At 39.8% G+C, this 23,536-nt stretch overlaps 1 protein-coding gene across 1 annotated transcript in view; it reads right to left on the reverse strand.

The window, feature by feature from the left end:
* Positions 1-23,536, reverse strand: part of LOC122803651 (cholecystokinin receptor-like) — a 1,370,554-nt gene that overhangs the window by 551,089 nt on the left and 795,929 nt on the right. Inside the window, exon 2 of the mRNA XM_044073406.1 lies at positions 4,650-4,901. Coding sequence (XP_043929341.1) covers positions 4,650-4,901 — 252 coding nt within the window. The remainder of the gene's footprint in view (positions 1-4,649; positions 4,902-23,536) is intronic.

The raw sequence follows: 23,536 nt of genomic DNA on the forward strand, positions 1-23,536 counted from the left end.
AGAACCTACAGCTGTGAGGCATCAATGCTACATTGCTACCACTGCACCATCAAATTTCAAGCATTGCAGTATTTAAAAACCACAGATACCATACAGATATTGCTCAGATCAAATATGAGGCAAAAATCTGCAATTTTTTTACAAATGGTGGTGGGTAGGGAATTCAGGTCTTTAACACCTGCATACAAGGTACAGGGTTCAAGCCTGAGGTATTCCCTACCACACCACTATGAGTAACTGGGGCATTTTCACACACACACACACACAGACACACACACACACACACACACACACACACACACACACACACACACACACACACACACACTTCGTATTACTCACCAACCCTCGGTTGCCTTCTAAATACAGTCCTTGAAGTGAGACCAACATAACACTTACATCTTCCCGCTCGTATACATCCAACATAACGGTCCTTGAAGTGAGACCAACATAACGCTTACATCTTCCCGCTCGTATACATCCAACATAACGGTTGAATCCTCCCGCTCGAACTGGCCGGAAATACATGCGCGGTGAGCTCCATTCCAACTGGCTGCCCTGATGAGCTGACATCATTGTGCAGTAAGGCGGGAAACGGTGACACTTTAAAATGCTACCCTCCTTCTACATACGTTGTACTGAAGTGCGTATGCCTCCCAACGTCCCTGGAGTGCAGTACTCCTCTGTTGAAATGTGCTACTAGTAATGTTTCATAAAGGCATGCTTTGTGTGAGGAAAGTCTCATACAGACTGTATCTCCGTAGGCAGCTCTTGCATTTTTCACATGCTTCTCATTAACAGGTAATTGCCTCTAAGCCATACTGTGGCTCTGATATGCTAATTGCAGCCAAAGCAGTTGAATTGCACTATCATTAGCCAAGGATATGCAACCACTGTGCAATATATATGGCCTTCTTGTAGACCCAGGCCCCTTTCTTAGCTGTTGAGACAGACATTACTGGGGTGAGGAGACTACATCATCACAGAGGGTGTGTGTATAGTAGAAACCTTTACATAAAGCTGTGTGTACCATAGGCTGCAACTGCTGCTGCAGGTAATAGACATAGGCAGAGAGTGTGAATACTTTGGAAGACAACAAGCTGCAAGTGTATCTGTTTCAGCTGTATCGTCCTTGTTGTAGAGGCAGAGCCAGGGTGAGGGTACCCTTTACACTCCAATTAAAGCATGTGTTTAAGGTGCGTATGTTAGGGAACTGCATCAATAACAGAGTACTAGGTGACATATAGTTATGCTATACAGATATGTGAAGTGTTTCCCTACCTGCAGGCCTGTAGTTTCCAGCTCTGAAGAGCAGTTATTTAATTTGCAATGCTTTGTGTGGATAAAGAGTGCACGAGTCATTCATTAATTGCTGTCTTCACAATAATGTTATTGAAATGCAACACAACGCTGGATTTGAACCCATGACTGTGTGTGGCAAAATGAGGTACTAAGGCATTGCTACAGCAGGAATATTTGCAAGATATATGTGCACACATACAGGCTGTGACAAATATTTTCTACATCCATCAATATGTGCATGGCTTTATATAGATGTATTTCTGCACCAAAGTCCCAGTTGAACATGTATTTTGCCATTAATGCCTTGGCAGGTGACTTTCTACATGTTGCTGATAAAAGGGCACATTTACCTGCTATCACAGGCCTCAGTTACATCCATTATCATGTCTTTGGCTGTCTAATGGTGCACTATTGCATCAGAGTCCAACGTACACTCTCATTTTTTCTATTACTTTTTCTTTCAGTTTGCGCGGGCCGACATGCCACGCAGCTCTGCTGATGCACACCTAATGAGTGTAATTGGTAATTACTATGTTTTGTTTAAACCACCTGTTTTAATTAAGAGTTGCATGGCGTGGCGGGTTAATGCAGTGTGCTGCAGGTGTGATGGGCTCAGTTTCAAAACTTGGTGGAGGCGTTTATTTTGTACATGTGTCTTACAATGTTATAAACACATATAGTCATTATAGTTCTATTTAGCTGAGCTTAGTGAAGCTGCGCATCACTGTGTCTCATGCAGCGCCGAGCTAAAAAAAAATAAAGAAAAAAGGGGAGATAGGAAAGTGGTGAAATGGGGGCAAGCAGGGAAAAAAACATCGTGAAAGGCAGGGAGGGGTATATAGGAAGTGTGTAGGAAAGAACCATAGCTATCCATTTCTTGTAGAGCAACAAGTGTGCACTTTGACAGAATTTGTAGATGAATTTGGACTCTCAAACCCCAGAGAGAGAAGGGTGAATACAACATAACTGCTTTTCAATCCAATTGGTCCTAGTTACATGTGGCTAGTGGGCACATGTGAAATGGAGAGCTATGTATGGGATAACATTATGGGGTGAGACAGGTGCCCATTTTTTTAAGGTGAGAGTGGAATGTTGGGGAAGGGACAAAGGTATGTGTGGGAGAGGTAAGTTGGGTAGGTGAGGATGTATTTGCAAACAGACAAGATGGCAGACAGGGACAGTGTATGGCACTTGAGGGGGGTGAACAACTTGGATAGGGAGGGTGTTGTGTCCCATGTGCCTCCAGATGGCAGCAACGTAACTCACATCCCCACCCATGGGACTGTCGGCACTGCTCCTTCACTGCCCCGTGGGTGGCAGTGCTGTATGCTGGGCACCAGGGTGAGGCTGCCCCAGCAGGTTGGCCAACATATCCTCAATCCAGCGCAGATGGCAGTCATAGCCATGGTGGACTATCCTGAGCACAAAGATTTGCGGTTCCGCCTGGGCGACAACTCCTCATCTGCCACTGCTCCCAGAGGGGGGGGGCCCATCCCTGTCCCATGGGGTGGCACTACCCAACACTACAGATATTGCAGGGGCAGCAGAGGGGGCACCACTGGTCTGGGTCCCAGACATGCTGGAACCCTGTGCCACAGCCAGCTGAGGCAAAGTAGGGGGATCAGCCGGAACCGGCCTACCTTGACGTGATATGGTATAGCAATAAGTTGAGGTTAGTTATGAACACATCATTGTTAGTATTAACAGTATGGAACATCTTATTAATTAACCCAGATACATAGCAATATATATTATGTATGACACAACATGAAATAGAACAGTCAGTTATGTTAACAGCATGTCAGTTACAGTTAATGCATAACGGCAACCACATGGTTAATTTAACAAGATATGTCAATATGAAAGCATAACAACACAACAATAATAAACCACATTTCCCAAAATATACTTATTTTAACAAGATATGTTAATAGTAAACCATAATAATACAAAACTATATTAAATACATGCAGATAAGGGCTTGGGAGAGAGAGAAAACAGTCCACTAATGACACTGCAGATTATATCCCTGAAAACAGTGTTAATATTTACTCTACAGATGTGTATTGTCAGTTTTGTGTAGTGACTACAAGTCTCCTATAGGTGATGTAGCACATAGATACATCTCAAGCTATTTGCATGGAACAGTATGGGCTAAGCAATAACAAATGTAGGTACACAGCTAGACAGAACTGTTGCACATCATGTGGACTTATATAACTATCAAGGTGTTCTGTAAGCGGATTTGGTAATACTTTGCATTCCAGGTAATCATTACTGTGGTAATCCTGTGACAGACAGATTACACAATATTAAGTATAGTATGAGAAATTGTGTCACTTGAGAGACATGTTTGTGTACAGTTCATAAACTAGATAGCCATCATGCCTTAGTTGCCAGGCATGAGAATAGAATCTAATAGCTGTGACTGCAGGGGACATCTGCAAATAATGTAATAAGTGACTGCAGCAACTTAGTACAGACATGCAAGGAACACAGCCATACTGGAAGTAGACAGATTTATTTATGAATCAACAATGCTGGTGAAGATGTTGTTCTTATTGATTTTAAAACTCTTGTGAAATCTAAACACAATATCTGCTCATAACATGGGATACTTCACTCATATACCTTTTGTCCTGGGGAGAGAGAAAATGTGAGAATTACGTGACTGATAGTGGGCTGGAGATAACCTTGAACCATACTATGAGTTGAGCAATACAAGTTACAGGACATTCTCTTTGCAGTCTAGATCTATTACAGTGTTATAATTGACTGCAGTGACAGTAGACCACACATGCATGGAATACAACCATTCTGCATATATTAAAACAGCTTTATTGTAGTATCAGCAATGCTGATAAACATTCTGTATTGTTATTGCTTTGAAATATCTGTCAAGTACACACACAATATCTGCTGATGGAGTGAGCTACCTCACCCATATACCTTTATTACCTGAAGGAGGAGGAACAGAGAGCATTATGTGACCGATATTGGCCTGGAGACAGCCTTGGACAGTACTATGAGTTAAGCAATACAGTTTGCAGGCCATTACTTTTGCATTCTATAGCTATTACAGTGTTACACGTGACTGCAGCAACCTTACCATAGACAATCAATGCATACAGTTCTACTGCCATGGTTATGACAACACAATCCTGCTGAACAACATTTTGCTTACTGTTTTTGGTATTGTTTATTGAACTTCAGTTGTTACTGTTCATTTATTGCACTACAGTTTTTCTTGTGTATACTTTATTGCAGTGTCAACAGCAGAATCAACAGTGATATACTTTCAGATTCAACTACATCTGAAACTGATTGTGCCCAACAATGTTCCTTACCCATGAAGTAAGCGACAATCTTGCAGATGACCTCCCCAAAGATAAAGTCGCCCAGCAGGTTGGGGATGAGTGTAAACGGCATGCAGAAAACAGCCACCATGAGATCACTAACAGCCAGGGAGAGGAGGAATGAGTTGGTGACAGTCCTCATACGCTTGTTCACGATCAGCACAATAATGATCAAAGTGTTCCCAAAAAAGCTAAGCAGGAAAATCAGGGAATACAGCAGGATTCGCACTGAATAGTCCAGATCTGCAATGGAAAGGATACAGACTTTTAGAAACACATGGAATTCAGAACATTTACAGCATAGTTATAATATACAGCAGACATAATTTTATAAATAGAAGCTGACAACACAAAGAGAATGCCTTACTAAGCAAATCAAAGCACACTTTGTTGTTGATTCTGTCTCCCCAGGTACACATATTTTCAGACCTTCGTTTATGTTTGCATGCTGATTTCATCCCTGTTGGTCTGCATTCCAAAATTCTAGCAAGAATGTTCCAAATCCCTGAGCATTTGAGCCAGCTCTGTGGTGCAGAAGGAAAATGACCTAACTATGGCACAGGTTACCCATGTTTGATTATGGCGCAGATGACCCATGTTTGATTATGGCGCAGATGACCCATGTTTGATTATGGCACAGATGACCCATGTTTGATTATGGCACAGGTGACCCAAGTTCAATTACAGCAGAGGTGACCCAAGTTTGGCTAGTGGCTCAGGAAGGGAGCTAGCTAAGGATCATGGGAGTGCTGAGCTACTGATGGTTTCCCAAAGAGGGAGGTGTTTCTGGTTCACTACAAAGGTGACACCAAGAGGTAACACTTACATCCAGCAAAGTATCAGCCTTGGAAGGAGGTATGCTTCCCCTTGGAAGTCAGTAATAACACAGCTCTGAAGATCTGCTAAGGGGGACAGTGGGTACTCCCAGGGAAAGAAGGTAGTCCACCGCACATTATCAGCAAGCTGCCTCGTTCCATGCCACCAAATTCTTACCAAGAATGGGAGGCCAATTTGGGTTTCTGGGAAGGAAATAGGCCATAGGGTTCTGTACTAGTGTGGGAATGCCCACTCCCCCATCCCCCTAAAATAAATGGTTCAACTGGATGCAGGTGAACCCACCAGGTGAAGTCCTATGTGAAGCAAAATGATTTTGTTCCTCTCACTTATGAGATACTCTGACAGGTTAGAAAAGCTGTTTTCTGTGTCTTTTGAAATTTCCCACTTTTGATGCAGTTATAAAGATTTCATGCCAGTCCACTGAAACCCAGATCTTTGAAAATACGTTAACTGAAAGTAAAGCACCGATTCAATTTATTAGATATTGTTATAATGAGAGACAAGATACACATGCAGATGGTATTGTCGCTTGCACCCCAGAACTTATCAGCTCTGAGATTACTACATTGCACAGAAAGGGGCAAACCATGTACACAGCCTTCTCATTTGAAAATTGCATGTCTTAGACATCTGCTACTGCTTGAGCTCAGGGCCGCTGGTAGGACACCCAACATAAATCTGCAAAAAATGTTTTAGTTAATTATTATTTCATTTAAGTATCTAGAAGAAATGTGGACATTTAAAGGTTTACTCAGAGGTATTTACAACATCATATTAGACAAATTAAAACTTTTTTGTTACAATACATCAAAAAAAAGGAACAAAAATGACATTTGTGGTAAAGAATGCAGCAGTTGCATAAGACCTACAAAGACAAGATAGCTGCACTTTTGATTTCTATGAGGTGGAACTGTCATAACTAGAGAAAAACATATATCGTAGTAGATATTTTACAATGCTGTAAGAAAGTAAGTTCATCTGGCCAGAGGTACACAGCAAGGGGAAATTGTGATCATTCAAAATTTGTTGAATGGAATACACAAAGGCATGTTTCCAAAACTATACATTTAGAAGAAACGTTTAGAAACATTTTTCTTTACAGAAAGGTTTCTTCTCTATCTCCATAGAAAATATACCAGTTACAAAACTACTGCATCCTAAGGAAAGATGAATTTAATTCCTTCTAACTCTCTGTAAGATAAATGCATTTCATACCAAATAACCAGCTGTTGTTAGCATATGGTAATCACCAGGGAATAATTAATTCAGCTGCACACTGGCAAGCACTATGTAAGGTGAGAAAAATGAAGTCACCCAGAGGCCACAGGAGGAAGAGAAGTGGAGGGTGGTGAAGCAAAGAAATTAACAGAGACAAGTTGCCAAGTATGTGATGAGATACATATGTCACACATCAGTACATTTTCCCATTTGGCGATCAAACACAAGTCTAGCAAGACACAGCACTACCAAATGATGCAGTCTTTGATGACAGGGCACTTATTTGTAGACAAAGTGTGAACTAATATTGATAGAGTTAGACTTGTTACATATCCATGGTGCAAAATATGCCGTAGTCAAATGTGATGAATAAATCACCATTCTCTATGTAATAGTGCAAGAAGAACACAAGTAGCCGACAGAGTGCATTGTTCATCCTGAAAAGCAACTGTCGGACAGGTTTAATGCTACATTCCTCAAATAATGTGTTGTTACTGATAGGGAAGAGAACAGCTGTAGAAAACCGGAAATGAACTCTATGCACAGCAAGATTACTTCAGTATAATTACACTATGACCTTTATCCTGTGTTCCAATGTTTGATTCCCTCAGCCTCTGTTTGACTTTATTTGTCCCTTAAATAAATCATTTAACCAAACATTTTTGTATTTTTGAAAACATGCATGTGCCAACCAGGTGTACCTAGTTTAATAAAAATGTAGGTACAATGCAAATTTCTCATGTGCCCACAATGCTTCGGGGGTATGGTAGTACAGTGATAAGTGGTTCGACCTCGGAGCATAGGGTGTGAGGTTTAATCTTGAGCTCTGGTCACTGTCACTATTCATGTGAAATCTACATGTATTTACTTGAATAGCGGCCCCAAAAGGAGCTTTACAGCTGCTCACATTACTATGGAAGGAGCTTCAGGGCCACTCACTCTGTTATGGAAGGAGCTTCAGGGCCACTCATCAAGTTATGGAAGGAGCTTCACGGCCACTCACACTGTTATGGAAGGAGCTTCAGGACTACTCACCCTGTTACAGAAGGAGCTTCAGGGTCACTCACCATGTTATGGAAGGAGCTTCAGGACCACTCACACTGTTATGAAAGGAGCTTCAGGGCTGCTCACCATGTTATGGAAGGAGCTTCAGGACCACTCACACTGTTATGGAAGGAGCTTCAGGGCCCCTACACCCAACTCATAGTACTGTATTTCACTCAACAGCTTGGGTAATGGCTGGCAAGTAAAGTAAGGGAATGATTGCCATTTTGAGAGGGCTCTTTTTGTATTACTATTTTTAACATAAAAATTCAAAGCTGACATTGCATTACCAGTCCTTTCCCACCTTTTGTAGTGCTCTAAGAATTTCACACTTGGCTATTACCAGTTTTGTCCACTCAGTATATCAAAGAGAGCATTGCTGTACTGGTCAAGCTTTTTCAGAACTCCATCAAGGAGGTCAGTGGCATTGTGGACATGTCATTTGAAAAATGAGATAGAAGCAGCAGACAATTGTTATTTTTGGTGCAAAGTAAGTACCCATGTATAAAAAAGTAATATATACATGCGTGCACACACACACACAAACACACACACACACACACACACACACACACACACACACACACACACACACACACACACACACACACACACACACACACTCTTAGTACACTAACACCAAATGCCAAATCTTTTCCTGGGAAGCAGGGATAGTTTTGATCTCTCAGACTCCTGTACACAGTTTTCATTTACACCTTTGATAAAATGTGAAAAGGTTTTCAAGCTAAAATCTTTTACCTTTGTGTAGTTTTTGCTACATATAATTTCCTTTACATTATGTTCAGACGATCAGTACTGAAAGCCAATACATGTACAACATTAACAGTCTTCCCTTACAAAGATTTTACTAACAATGTTGAAAATTTTATATATATATATATATATATATATATATATATATATATATGGGTCTATCTGAAAACACCGACAACAAAATCAACGACACCACAAAACCGAAAGTTCAAAAACACGAAACTTCACACGCCCGACAAACCACAATCCCGACAGTCAACAAACAAAACAAATCTGCTGTCCAAAAAGCACACACACAACACAAGCACATCAAAAACCTTACAAACCTACACTAAACCTTACAAACACAACTATCTATGCACTAACATTAACCCAAACCCTAACCCTAAGGTCCGTCACTAACGCACACTCACCTAACCCGCACCCTAACCCTAACTCAACCCGCCCCTAACCCTAAAGTCTGTCACTATCGCACACTCACCTGACCTGCTCCCTAACCCTAACTCACTTAATCCACCCCTAACCCTAAAGACCGTCACTATCACACACTTACCTTACTCGCACCCTAACCCTAAAGTCCGTCACTATCGCACACTTACCTTACCCACACCCTAACCCTGCTGTCCGTCACTACCGCATACTTACATACTAGCGCTCGTTTGACATGTTGGTATTGTCAGTGTCGGGATTTTCAACTGTCGGTCATCTCTGTTGTCGATCTTCCGGTGTCGGTGTTCTCGTCGTCGGCGTTTCCAGCTTTCGGCATTATCAGGTAGACCTATATATATATATATATATATATATATATATATATATATATATATATATATATATATATATATATATATATATATACACACACCCACACACACACACACACACACACACACACACACACACACACACACACACACACACACAAACACACACACACACACACACACACACATATATATATATATATATATATATATATATATATATATATATATATATATATATATATATATATGTAAGCATGTAAAACAGTGATGTTAGGCTTGCTTTACGCCGTAGTCAGACAAACAGAAATATACAACCATAGAAGATTTACCTCACAATGAGAATGTACACTAGTGAAAGCTGCAGATGGAAAGTACTGACGTAAGACTTCCCTTACACTGTGAGCATATTAAAAGCAATGTGGACTAATCTCAACCTTTCTGTAAACTATGCTCACACTAACTCTGGAAAAGGATGAGACACATAAACAGTAATACCTGGTGTCCTTTACAGTGACATCATATTGCAATGTTAAAATGAAATACATACAGCATTAAAGTCAGGCTTCCTTTATACTGTGAGCATATCATGTGCACTGAATGAAGGGACACATGCAAGACTAACATCTGACTGTTTCCTTACAGTGTACTCATGCTAACAATGGTAAATGGTGAGACACGCAGAGTGTTGATGTGCTGCCAACAATGTGCTTTACCTGTTCAGGTACTCAGCATGACCCTACTGTGTGCTACAGAGATGTGCTAATAGCTGCCCTTGTTTCTATAACACTACTTAAAATTGGTAGACAGCAGTTCCATGACCTCAGCACAATACTGACATTTACCACAGCATCCATGATATTATTTATGCACTGAACTCAAGGACTAATCTTGCTGTGTATCAATGACATCCACTGGACATCTGCGTACTGTGCTGCCTTACAGGTTCATAGGTTCATAGTACATTACTAGGCTAACATCTTAAGGACATTAGAAGTCTAGCCAATATAACCCAATTTTACCCAGTATAGGACTCCTAGGGGAAAGAGGATGGCATGAATTTGTGCCTGTGCATTGAGTATCTTTCAGATTGCCCCTGTCCATAAGAGACATAGGAACTACCCCAGGTGTGAATTTGAGATTCCCCATTCATTGATCCAAGTTGCATTTGAAGAGAGCCAGGTAAGGGGTCTGGTTAATGTGAATAGGAAGCCTGTTCCAAAGAAGGGGCAATCTCTGAGACACATATCTCTCTCTCCAGCATGTTTTGTTTGAGTTGTTGGCAAAGTTTAGATCCCTAGATCAGGTGACCCTTATGCTGTTTGACTTGCAGATGTGTAACACCTCCATCAGGGCTGGATTTGTGAGTGCCTTGTAGGTCAAACATAGATTACCCCTTAACAGTTGCTAGGAGACAGAGTAAAGAGATAGAGCTTTTAGTCTATCCATATATTTACACCCTGTACTACCTTTGTGAAGAACCTCTAAGGTCACTCTAGCTGCTGTAAGTGCCTAGTTAAGTGCATGCCAAATAGTGCATTGTACTCAATTATTGGTCTAATGAGGGGTGAGTACAGTGGGACTATAATTTCCTTGGGTCTGGATGCCATAACTTCACTTATAAGTTGTGACACATGAAAGGGCTTCCTCACCACTATGGACAAATAGCAGTCAAAGTTCAGGCTACTATCTATCAGTCTACCTATATCTCTCACCTCTGAGTCTACTCTTAGAGGTGTGCTTTTGATGTTGTAATTTGCAAAGGTATTTGATGTCCCAAAAGGTATGAGAATGCATTTTTTTGCATTTAGTTTTAGACCATGGTTCTGGCAATCATTTGTCTGGTCTAAACCCTCCTGAAGGAAATCTATATCACTGGGGTACAGTGACTGACCCCAACTTGCAGTCATTGGAACACTTTATCATTCAGAGGCATTCCACATTAGCTGTGACTTCAAATAAGTATTTTCCATACAGGAGTGGTCCCAGCACTGAGCCTTGTGGTACACCTCTAGTAACTGGTCTCCTGCTAGATCTGGATTCACCCACTTTAACCCAAATGTGTCCTCTCCATGAGCCAATTGGCCATCCATTTGGTGACATAGGAATTTATGTGCAGTTTTGTGAGTTTATTTATAATAGCGAATGGGGAAATTGTGTCAAATGCCTTGGCCAGGTTGAGATAGGTGGGATGTACTGTTTTACCCTCATCCTTGGCCTTAGTGACTTTCTGAAAGAAATCCACCAGATTAGGTAGGCAGGACCTGCCCTTGACAGGGCCGAATTGGGATTAAGTCTTTAATTGCTGTTTCCATTGCCTTGTATATAAGACCAGTCAAATGTGTAGGTCTGTAATCCCCATGTCAGTAAATTGTCCCACTTTATTTAGATGCATGAGTGTTGCTGTCCTCCACTCTATCAGGACAAACCCAGTCCAGAGGCTGTGGTTAAACAGAGATTTTAATAGGCCTGATAAGTCCTGATTCAAGCTGTTTAAGAGGCAATCTGCTATAATGTTAGGCCACAATGAAGCCGTGTTTTTAGCTTTAGAGAGAGAAGTGGCAACCTGTTCTTTGGTGTTAATTGGCAGTGAAGTGGTGGAGGGTGTTTCTTGAGGGAGAACTGGAGGTGAAATTTGAGCTGAATTTGTCAGCCAGTAGATTTGTTCCACCTTCTGGCTGAGTAGAGGTGATGTCATCTACAAATAATTCCACACATTGTTGGGTGTTGCCCTTAAGACTGGACATAACTGAAAAATGCCTAATGGTTATTCTCAGCTTTGGAGGCTATTTTTACCTCAAAGTCTGCTTTCAGAGACTAGTTCCCTAATTCACTTGTTTATTCTAATGAGGGACGTTTTGCTCTGTTGTGCACTTTCCCTATTACTTCTCGATAAGACTTTCTTTGTTGTAGAACTTATTAATACTAGGGGTCTATCAGGGAGCTTACTTTTGCAGTTTGACCAGGGTTTATTTTGGTCTGGTACTGCCATTTACATGGTCATACAGGGCTTTTGTGTATGACTCTGCATAGGTTTCTGTGTTTTCTGGATTTGGGGGAGCTTGGAAATTAGCTATGCTGTTCCATAATAGGGGTAATTTACCTTACAGAAGTTCTTAAAGTTTTTGGGGTTAGGTGGGAGAACTAGTTTTACTTTTATTTGAAGAAAGACCACTTTATGATCTAATCTTACCAGTGAGAAATCACACATCTGGGGATTGGGGGGGTGCAGCACTCTCCCATATTTGTGAGCCCCAGATCTAGGATATTTGTTCCCTAGTAGGAATGTAGATTAGTTGCTCCAGGGCATTTAAATTTATAAAGTCAAGAAATCTTTGGGCCTGCATGTTAATGGTTGTGTGTGCCTCCCAATTAATGGAGGGGTAGTTAAAATCACCCAGGAGTAGGGTATTGAGCTGCATGTGAGTGATTCTAGTGATTTCAAGTATGATGTGTGGGTTTTCTGGTTCATGCTGGGGGACCTGTAGCTAGCAAGAGTATGGTAATGGATTGTTCCCATGGTTAGTTGTGTCTGTCTTGTACCACTTCTCTCCCCAAACCTGTGTTCCTGTCCTGCAGCATATTTTCTCTGTTTCTCACTGCACTACTGATGGAAGTAAATGGCACACTGCACTCATGATAAGCCATACACTGGCACACTGCACTTGTGATAAACCATTCACTGGCACACTGTACTGGTGATAAGCCATTCACTGGCACACTGCAATCATGATAATCTATTCACTGGCACACTGCACACGAGTTAAGTCATTCACTTTATCTGCAGCTCACTGAGGGCAGAGAATCAGACCAGTGATTCAGTTTATGAAAAATCTGTTCCATCTGTGATATAGATGGTCCTTCTGCTACATACTCTGACACATGAGGCATATATCAAACTGGTTATGTATGTTATTAGAGGGATGAGGAATATGTCAATGGAAAATGAAATAAAAAGGCAATGGGGATGCATGTTGTAGAGCTTTATAGATTTAGTGAATTACTGAAGCAAACATTGGTAGTTAGAACAGAGGATTAAAGCTGTACGCTATTAAAAAGTTACTTCCTGTGGTCTGGGGTTTGATTGCTTCAGTCTACATTTACCTACAATGTGACCTTAGGTAAGTCACTTAAAAAGACAGTACGCTAGGACAGTTGGATTCCTCACTCATCTCCTGGACTAATTGCTTAACAATGATCTATGAACCCGAAGCATGTTTCAAACCTTATAGAAATTATAGGAATCACATGGAATACAGGACTCTTTGATCAGAGACCACACATTCCTTACCAATAACCACAGTTAGACTCTGACACCCTTTTCAAGGAGGGTGAGGCTTGCAAGTTCTGGTGTGAGTTTTAAGGTACCCATTTAATTCACTAGCCTATGTTTGAAAGTTGACATTAGATCACACTACTTGATGTGTAAGGGAAGCCTATTCCAGAGCAAAGAGAGGTGCTGGGTTACAAACCTATTCCTCCATTTAGTTTTATTTATTTATTGACGTAAACTGAGATCTCTTGTTCAAGTACTGACTGCATTATTTGACATATTGAGAAGAAGGAGATCTCAGATGGTAGGATCCTTGAGGGTACAGTAAGACACAAATCTTCCCACAAGACCCCATATTACAAGGTGTACAGGGACAGTCTCTCTGAACTATCCTGATAGCTAAGATTTTTGAAGCGAAACATCCTTTTCATTAGGAATCTCAGAGGTTTTTAGAGTTTTTTTATATGTCTAGTGGGATACATACCAAAGGGGATGTTGTATTCTTTAATGAGTATAACCAGAGAAGAGAAGCAAATAGTGGAACAATAACTTCCTGATTTTAGAAGAGATGCCTTTGGAGATAAGATATGAGATAGAAAAGTATTACTGTCTCACTAAATAATTCAGAGATATTGATGAAACACATTGCAGAAATTTGTTGTTTACCAAAGGAAATAATACTGCATTTTTTGGCAGTTTGTCTGATCCCTATCTGATACATCAGGAGCTTTCTTGTATTAATTCCTTTTGAAGGGTATTGGTACCATTTGTTGACTTAATTACTCCCTTTTAAAATCAATGACAGACTTCATCAATCTTCACAATTTCGACTCTTATTTTTAAGGTCAAAGAAATAAATGCCAAATAGGAGAGGGCTCAACACAGAGCCATGAGGGATGGCATTGGTCACCTTTTCCCTGACCTTGGAGGCATCATCAACTATGATAACAAGTATTCTTTCCTTAAGCCAGTTTGTAATCCATCTTGCTACATAGGGATCAATATTTAAAGTCATTACCTTATTTACTATACCATCATGGGGTATTGTGTTGAAAGCCTTGGCCATATCCAAGTAATGTGACCACTACCCACCTCCTCTGTGACCTTTTCAAAAAGCTCACAAGATTAAGCAGGCATGACTGGGCCTTAATATGTTCAAATTATTGTGGGCCAAGCCTGATCAAAATTTTTATGCCCTGATTAATGAGGTTTGTGATAACAGGCTCCATGGCTTTAAAGGCAAGACTTATAAGGCTAAGGGATCTGTAGTTTCCAGCATCAGTGACAGGGTCTTCCTTCTGGAGGGACATCAGCACTGCAGTGGTCACGCCCCTACATTTTCATTGCAGTGGTGATCCCGCCTACATAATCACTGCAGTGGTGATGCCCCTAAATAATTGCTGCAGTGGTGATGCCTCTAAATAATCATTGCAGTGGTGATACCCCTACATAATCACACACTGGTGATGCCCCTAAATAATCACTGCAGTGTGCCATGATTCTACACAGCCTGTAGCTAGGCTTAGGATGAACAACTTAAGGAAGGCATCAACAAAAGACTTCTTGACACTGTTTATTTGGTTACTTGATATATTGTTGGGACCCATGGAGTGGTATTTTTGGAGGTATTTTGGGAGTTTTAAGAGCTCACTGGAGGGGAGAGTTTACTGGGTATCAATTTTTGAGGGGAGAATATCATTGAGAAACATTGAAACTTCTCTGCAATTGCCCATGGATGTAAATGAATGACAGGCACAGAACCCTGTGGTTGCACATGTATGTAAATGAGTGATAGGCACAGAACCCCAACAAGGAAGGAATGCTCTCATTACATTTGAACCGAGAATAAGGGATCACACAAACACAGAGGTTTACGATGAAGAACTAGTTCTAGATCTGGCAGTTTATTGTTACAACTCCTGACATAAAAAAGACCTACCTTAATATTGTCCAGTTTATGATTTGATTGGTCAGTATGTTCTTTAGATGAACTTTACCTAAAAAGGGCATAATGGGGGTAACAAAAGCTTTGAATAAGAGTTGTAGACTATCCTTTGCAAACCAAGTCAGAGAATCAGTCATCTCATCCAAGGAAGAGACATTTTAGACCCCTGCTGGAATGACACCAGCTACTTAGCCAGTCAAATCCAACTGCCTTTTCCTCGGAGCTAGAAGGAAGGATATCACTTCTTACCATTGGCTGAAGCCAGTGTATCACTTCTTACCATTGGCTGAGCCAATGATGCAAGATTCAGCAAGTCTTTCTCCATGTCCTTAATGTTTTTTCTGCCATATCATTTACCCTTGTGTGAATTACAGTTGCACCACAGTTGCACTTACTGCTGGAGAGGGACCTGAGGGCTGTTGATAAGTCATGAATCCTGACACCCATGAGAAAGCTAACTAACCCTGTCCTTATTCAGCCTAGTGAGCATGAAGTTTGTTGTGTCTAACAATGGAGTCACCAATTACAAAGAAGTTTCCAGAAGTTAGTTTATTCTTGTAAGATATAGGAGTGCCATGATGTTGGTGACATGTTGATGAAGTGGTGCATATAGTAAATGTGTTTGTTGGGATTTCATGATTTCATTGACTCCTCTTCATAGGAAGTCAGGGAGGTTTTGGTAGAGATGCTTTTTATGGCACCAGCATATGACACTTTAGGTTTATCAGAATGATAATGCTGTTTTTATATGGGTGGGAGGATTAGACCATGATGGGTGGGGGGATAAGACAGTGTGGTGCTCACCTCACACAAAGGATTTAGAGAGGGGTGCCTCTAAATTAGTTACGCATTTTCACTTTTTACAAATAGAATGTGTTAGGTCAAGTAAGAGGTAATTTTCAATGAGCATAAGATAATTGTTACACTGCCTTAGGATAGCAAGTTGTTAGAAGACAGACAATAGAAAGGGAGGTCTGTTGTTTCTCCATGCTGTCCACTTTATTTATCTGAACTTAGAAGGGGGGGACTACACGGTCACTCTAGATACATAAAGAATAGCAAAAACCATACCTGTACAGCTGGTAGCAGATAAACTCTGGTCAGCACTGACCAACATGAATCAGTACAAATAAGTACAAATATGTGAAACCTGGACCAGACTCACGCCAGTCACTGGCAAGATGAAGAAAGAAGGATGTTCACAGTAATGGCTTCAGGGGAAACTTCTCTTGCTCACCCAAACCACTATCCAGCTTCAACGACTGCTGCAGTGTACTCAACTCAGATGAACATTGCTGTTCTCAGTAAACAGCAAGCAGCAGAAAATATAACACCAATGAAAAAGCAACTAGAAATTTGACAAATTAGAAGTAACAGCAGTTAGTGTACTCTCACTATAAGAACCACACCTGTCTCATGATGGCTCTCACACTAAGCCAGAAACAAGCTAATTAAACATTGAACAGTGATTTAAACAGTAAAAAAGAATGTAAAAACAATTGAAATTTGACAGAATTAACAAAACTCCTTTAAATGTAGTAGTAAAAATGAAAAAAAAATGAACTTCCCCCAGTTTCTTCTGGCATATAAAATGTTCAAAACCCATGAACCACTTCTTGGGGTAGTACAAACAAGCAAATCTTTCCTGTATCCTTCTGAAAAAAAAATCAGGGTGTGGCTATTTTCAATAAATCTCAACCAATAAAAAGCACAAGACCAATGAAAAGTGGCAGTAAATGTGACCAATTAGTGTTTGCTTACATAAAACAGCAGCAATTAATGCAGTCCCATTACAAGAACCACTATTGCCTCAAGATGGCTGCCACATCATTCCAGAAACAAGATAATTGAATACAGTGCAAACAGTGATTTACATGGGAAAAAAGGATTCCCTTCCTCTCACATGTAGAAATAAATCTTAACCATTATCAAACCAACCCTTCCAAATAACCCATTACTAAATACAGTTTCAACGTAGCTGTATTCAGTAACACTATACAATTTATCAAGTGGCAACCATATGGTTCCAGGAACGTCTCAAAGTATTAACAGTCTTCAGCGATGCATTCCTCAAAGTATTCACTTCCATTCCCTAAATCCATTTGAAAAAAAATACAAAAAACAAAACAACTTACCATGTACAACTCCCAGAATAAAAACATATGGTGAAATGAGTTAGAAACAATGCACCCAGAGTAAATCTGAAACTGCTCAGAATACAAACCAAGTTTAAGTCACAAATCATAGATGTTAAGCAGGCTTGCTACACAATGCAACAAGAAATGAACAACTGCAATATACTCCTTCAGGAGTAGTCAAAATAATAATGTTGACCTCATCAGACCTTGTTTTGGGAGACCAGAGGGAGAAAAAACCTTTAATAAGCATGGGTTTGCTATTTAGAATTCGCTCGCCTCTTGATATAACAGCTGAGCAGACACTAGAAGGTTTTAAAACAAAAACTGAAAGTATAACATTAGAAAGAAGCTATATGCAAATGCTTACAACCCAAAGGTTAATAACATGCACTATATCCCAACTTTGTATACAATATATGTAATCTTCCCTACTCCTGGACTGAGTGTGAAAACGGTGTATGGTGATCAGTGCTCTACCCCATAAAACAAACAGAAATAAATATATAAAATAAATGCTTGGTTTTAAATAACTCCTCAACACATGATCTACTTAGCATGTAAACAGTGTATATAACAATAGTTTTGAGTACCATACCAGTATGACTATTTTTTTCAATATTGTTTTTTGCAAACATGTTTTATACCTAATTTCTTTTCAATACTGTTTCTTGTTTTGTATACATGATAAATCTTCAGAAAGTACTTTACGTAATTATTATAATCTTAGCGTAGCTTTAATTATGCTGATTGTGAGACTGCATCAGGGCTAAAAAGGGTCTTTTGACCAATTCACTTGTCCAGTAATCAAACTGAAATAAATACATACATAAATATATAACCCCCTCCCCAAAAAACTTGAGCTGTCATCTGCTTACGACTATTCAATGGTAAAACCCATCACTCCCACCAACCTATTTCCGTCTGTTCCCCCTTTTAAGCAGCCACTCAATTTTTTTCCACCACTTCACAAATATTTTTAAAACTTCTACTCCTAATCAAATATCCCTCAGCCTGTAAAGATATCTCTATATCATAATACCTTGAAATCACAGAACTTCCAGAGGCTTTTGGAAGTTTTTACCAGCAATTTTCAAATTTCTCACTCAGCTTTGTGGCATAGCTGGATACAGCCCTGAACATGTCTCAGGTGACATGAGTTTGAGTAGCAGCTTTGGTGCCTGAAGGAGCGGGAGCATGAGGTGAATGACCGCTGCCAGCACACCCACCTAGAGGGGAGAAAGCATCTCTGGCTTGCCACATGGATGACACCTAGCAGGAACACTAGGTGCTGATCCTGTGCTGCCATCTGCAAGTCACTCAGACAGCTGAAGGGAATTTGGCATGTGAAGGCCCATGTTCGTTTAGATGACAGATATAGTGGAGCTTGGAATACCTTCCACACAGGAGCGGTGCTATGTGGGGGAAAAGGATAGGCCATGCCACAGGCCCACTCCATACCACCTGACTCTTGCCCCAAATGGATGAGCTCATGGGGGATTCCTGGCTGCGTAAACCAAGGAACAAATGGGCTATCAGGCTCAGTCTGGGGGTAAAACAAACACAACCTGCACATTTTTCAAGAAACTTAAATAGTCTTTGCAACTGTAAACTTAGCTACTCATACTAGGTAAAATAACATCATCAGAGCATTTAGTCACTGCCCACATCTTATCTACCCCCTGTATTGTTCTACCCTCTTTACTAAGCTATGCTGTCACACACCCCCAGACTACAAGTGGCAAGCCTCTGTATAGCTTGAGTCACCTTAGGCTACCTCAGAAGATCCCTCAGTGCCCCAAATGGCTCAGATTAAGAACTAAACTGGCTACCTTGACCTTAATAGTGTCCCATCACATACCACATCATGCATATAAATGTCCAGTACTGAATACTTTCATCATCTGGTACACAATGGCACCTTAGCTACATTTCCCCCGTGGGTTTCCTCATAAGTTATCTAGTTGTTCATAACCATTATAATGATTGTCTCTTTTATGTAGCAATATTTAAAAAATGGAACTTGTTATCTGTAGATACTGCAGGTAATCCCCATACATTGTTTTTTAAAAGCTCTTTTAAAGATAACATCTCATCTCAGCACTGAATTGCAACCTCATCTCACTAATACAGTGCTGTGGAAAAAATGCCTATGCATCCTTTCATCATACAATTACTGAAAATATGCTACTGGGAAAACTGAGAAGTTTTAGAGCCAGGACATACCATCACACAGGCAATATAAGGCAGAAAGGTAAAAAGTAAAGATGTCCAGAACAGTAGTAATTTTTAAAAAAATACTTTTTCAATATTGGAAAAAGCAAATTGTGAAACAAGGATTGGCAACCTTGAAGCCAAATGTTAACAGCAACAACTAGTTTGGCAAGTGAGAGTAAATGCAACAAGTTAACACAGACTGAATGAAATGACCAATATCAATTGTGTATTAAAGCAGCAAAGCTTTAAAATAATTAAACGATTGCTTTTCAGAGGAACACTTATGAACGTCTACTACTAATTTTACCACTTTTGTGGTTTCTAATAAATTCTTGCTTTTATTTCAAAGAAAATTCATAGTATACTGTTTACACCCAAGGGTTTCTTGAGGGACACAAATATTTTTTTAGTTTAACCAAAGGAATTAACTAATGCTGTCAGGTGACCAGGAAGGGTTTGTATAAATATGGCTACCTAATGAATAATGAACAGTTTTGAAAAAGTCCTAATTATTGGTGAATGAAAGCCTTTAACTCTTTTTTTTATCATTTTTAAGTTCTTAAGACACTAGTGTGATGTTTATTCATTGCTGCAGTTTTTTTATCAACAAGTGGGTTGGGGTGACCTTTCTATGGTTGTTTTAACCTGGATGCTGACCTACTATGATGTATTTACCTGAGCTCTTCATTGTGACCTAAATACAACTGACACCACTAATCATGGAGTGTGAATATTAATTTATTTATAGGTAACTTGGTAGAGAATTAGTTCAGAAACTAACTCATCTGGTAGGAGAACAAAATTCACAAGGAATGAAGAACTAAAAATATGTATAGAACATATAGATGCTGACCATAAGCTTAACAATTGTAATAGCAGTTGAATACCTGACCATATTCATATTGCAGGTTAGAGACAGAAAGATAACACTCGGAGGCAGAAAATTCAGTTTTAAATATTTTGTCCTTAACTAATATGAATTTATTAAAAGCTAAGTAGTAAGAGTTCTTGGAGTCACCTTGAAATATCCATTTTATTCTATAACTAAACAAAGTTTTTCTAAACATGGCTGCTGCTAAAATTTCTAACCATTTCAATTTACTGTTAATGTCAGGTTCTGGCCATAGTTTTAAAGTGTGTTTTAAACCATGGATCTATGCTGTTACTGGTTTGCCAGCATTAACAATCCAGAAATAAAATGTTATTCTTGTGCTTCAGAGATTGTTCCAGCCCTAGAACAAGTTCCTTTTTCAGTTTGTTACATTCTATGAAATTAGTTTCTTCCATGTCCATAATTTCTCAATGCCTCTTCTACCAGCTGAGATGTCAGGAGTTTTGTTCATTCTGCACGGTTCCAGTTCTGTAGGGTGAATAGTCCTCAAAAGCCATCAGGGAGGATTATCATCCATCCTCTTTGGTTAGCTTTTTTCACAGGCGACATGACCTTGGGGTTGGTAGCGACACCAGCTGCTGATCAGTGTCCACCTGAGACTCAGCAAGTCTTTTTGCTAATTCCTCCATGGTTGGGGGTTACCAGGTAAACAGTGCAGGAAGAGCAGTGAAACAAATATAAGGGTCTTATGGAGAACTGGTAGTCCGAAATGCACTCGCACTCATCAGCAGAGGTACTGTGAGGAACAATAAACAGTAAGTCCCTGGTCAACTGCACAAGTAGATACCACCAGTGAAAGGAAAAAAAACACTGCAGGCAGCAGATCTTGTATGTGTACAATCAGGAAATGAAAATAAATATACTTCTAGGCTTCTCATTTTATAAAATAAATTAAAACAGCAGCACTTCCAGACTTCTCAGTTCCAAAAGTAAATAATAAAACACATCTTTTTAACTTGCAGTTCCCCAAAACAGTACCTTTTGTGGAATCATCATACAGTCTAAATTGCTATTCCAGGAAATAGGCTGCCACAGGATGTAAATGCTCTTGGCCTTGCCAAGACCTCAATTCCAGCCCTTTGTCATAGGTATCCCTCCCACCCCCGGAGCATTTCATGACTCAAGTATGGACCAATGTACTCCACTCCTACAGATTCTTCCTCTCAGAAGATCTTCCTGTGAGAACTCACTTCCCAAAGGACTGGAGACTGGAAATCTCTTTTTATAAGTTTGTAACTGGAAATTAAAAACTCCATACTGATTAATTTAGAGCATTTTTTTCAGTCTAACTGTTGTGAGAATGTTCCCACACTGCCCTCAGAAATGTATCAGTATGTGTGTCATAGTTTCTACATATACAGCTACACATTGCACAGATTTGAAAATCTTCAGGAGATTATAGGCAGAATCAGGAAAGTAAAGACAAAAGCAACAATAAGTTGGTTTCCACAAATGAAGATAAGAAGAATGTAGAGATAAGAAAGAATTGTATGAGACTGAACTACAGCAGCATTTTCACTTGTTAGACAGGCATCTTATGTTTTCAGTCTTTAATTCTTAACTTTTCAGGCGTGTACCTCCGTCTTTATGGTAGTGCATTTACAGCAGCTGTCCTTGGAAACATTAAGCTTGGATTTGCCATATTTCTTTTTTGTGATGAGGACATCTAAAATATTTCAAAATGATGATCTGTGATCATGTTAGGTTTTTCTGCAGTTCATATGTCTGGACAATGGAGGCAAATCTTTAGATGATGCTCATATTTCTGTGGCAGCTAATTATGACATGGCAAAGCTAGGCAGCTGCAAACTTTCTGTTGCGCCAAACTCAAGAACTTCAATAACAGTGTTAAAAGTTAGCAGTCTCACAACTCTCATCCCTGGCACAGTCTCTGAAAGTCATACAAGAAAATGAATAAACTTTGTACTTTATTTGTGGTAATTGGACTACTCACAAAGGCTAATTGACTGCCACAGATGTAATGAGTTTTTAGTGCTCAAGTGAATAACTGTCATCTCACGGTGTACAGAGAACTGATACATAATAGGTCAGGTTTTGTACTGTGAATGGAAGAATGTCATGCAACAACATTTTCAAAACATTTACAGGAAATTGCTCAAAGTGGTGAGTAGAACACACTTTTATTATAGATGTTTCAAAGAAAGCTGTAATTAGCAAAAAGTTATTAGTCATTCTATTACTAACACCAAAATATGGGTAAAATGGACAGTTCAGTACAATGACGTTATTAGGCATGATACTCAGTTCAACATCTGTTGGCATATCTGAAATCTCTAAGTGTTTGTCAGCAGAATAATATGCTATTATCACTCAGGTTATATTATGCAGTGACAAACATGGTCCCTACAGGTCAAACTTGAGTAATGAGAAGAGATATGTCTGGCAGACTTTCCCCAATTTGACAGCAATCAACAACCATTAGACAATGTTCTCTGAGTCAGTTACAAAATTGAAAACACATGCAATGGCTTGTTTCTACACTGATTAGTAATCATCAGCCCCCTGAAAGCATTGAATGATTGCAAACCATGTGCAGAGCTGTTAGATCAGAGGTCACTGCAGGCCAGCATGTGGACAGCAGTGACAAATAAGAATTAATTTATGGACAAAGGTATGATGGAAACTAGTTAGCAATGGTGCATTTAAGGATCATTTCTCCTGCATGAGAAGTAAATAAATAATTCAACAAAAATGTTGCATGCACTCCATTTAGAACCTGTTTTTACCTAGAAGCAGACCGCCTGCCTAAGAGTACTAATAT

The sequence above is a fragment of the Protopterus annectens genome, chromosome 5.part1 (genome assembly GCF_019279795.1).
Source record: "Protopterus annectens isolate FY-2018-M chromosome 5.part1, PAN1.0, whole genome shotgun sequence".
Lineage (NCBI taxonomy): Eukaryota > Metazoa > Chordata > Ceratodontiformes > Protopteridae > Protopterus > Protopterus annectens.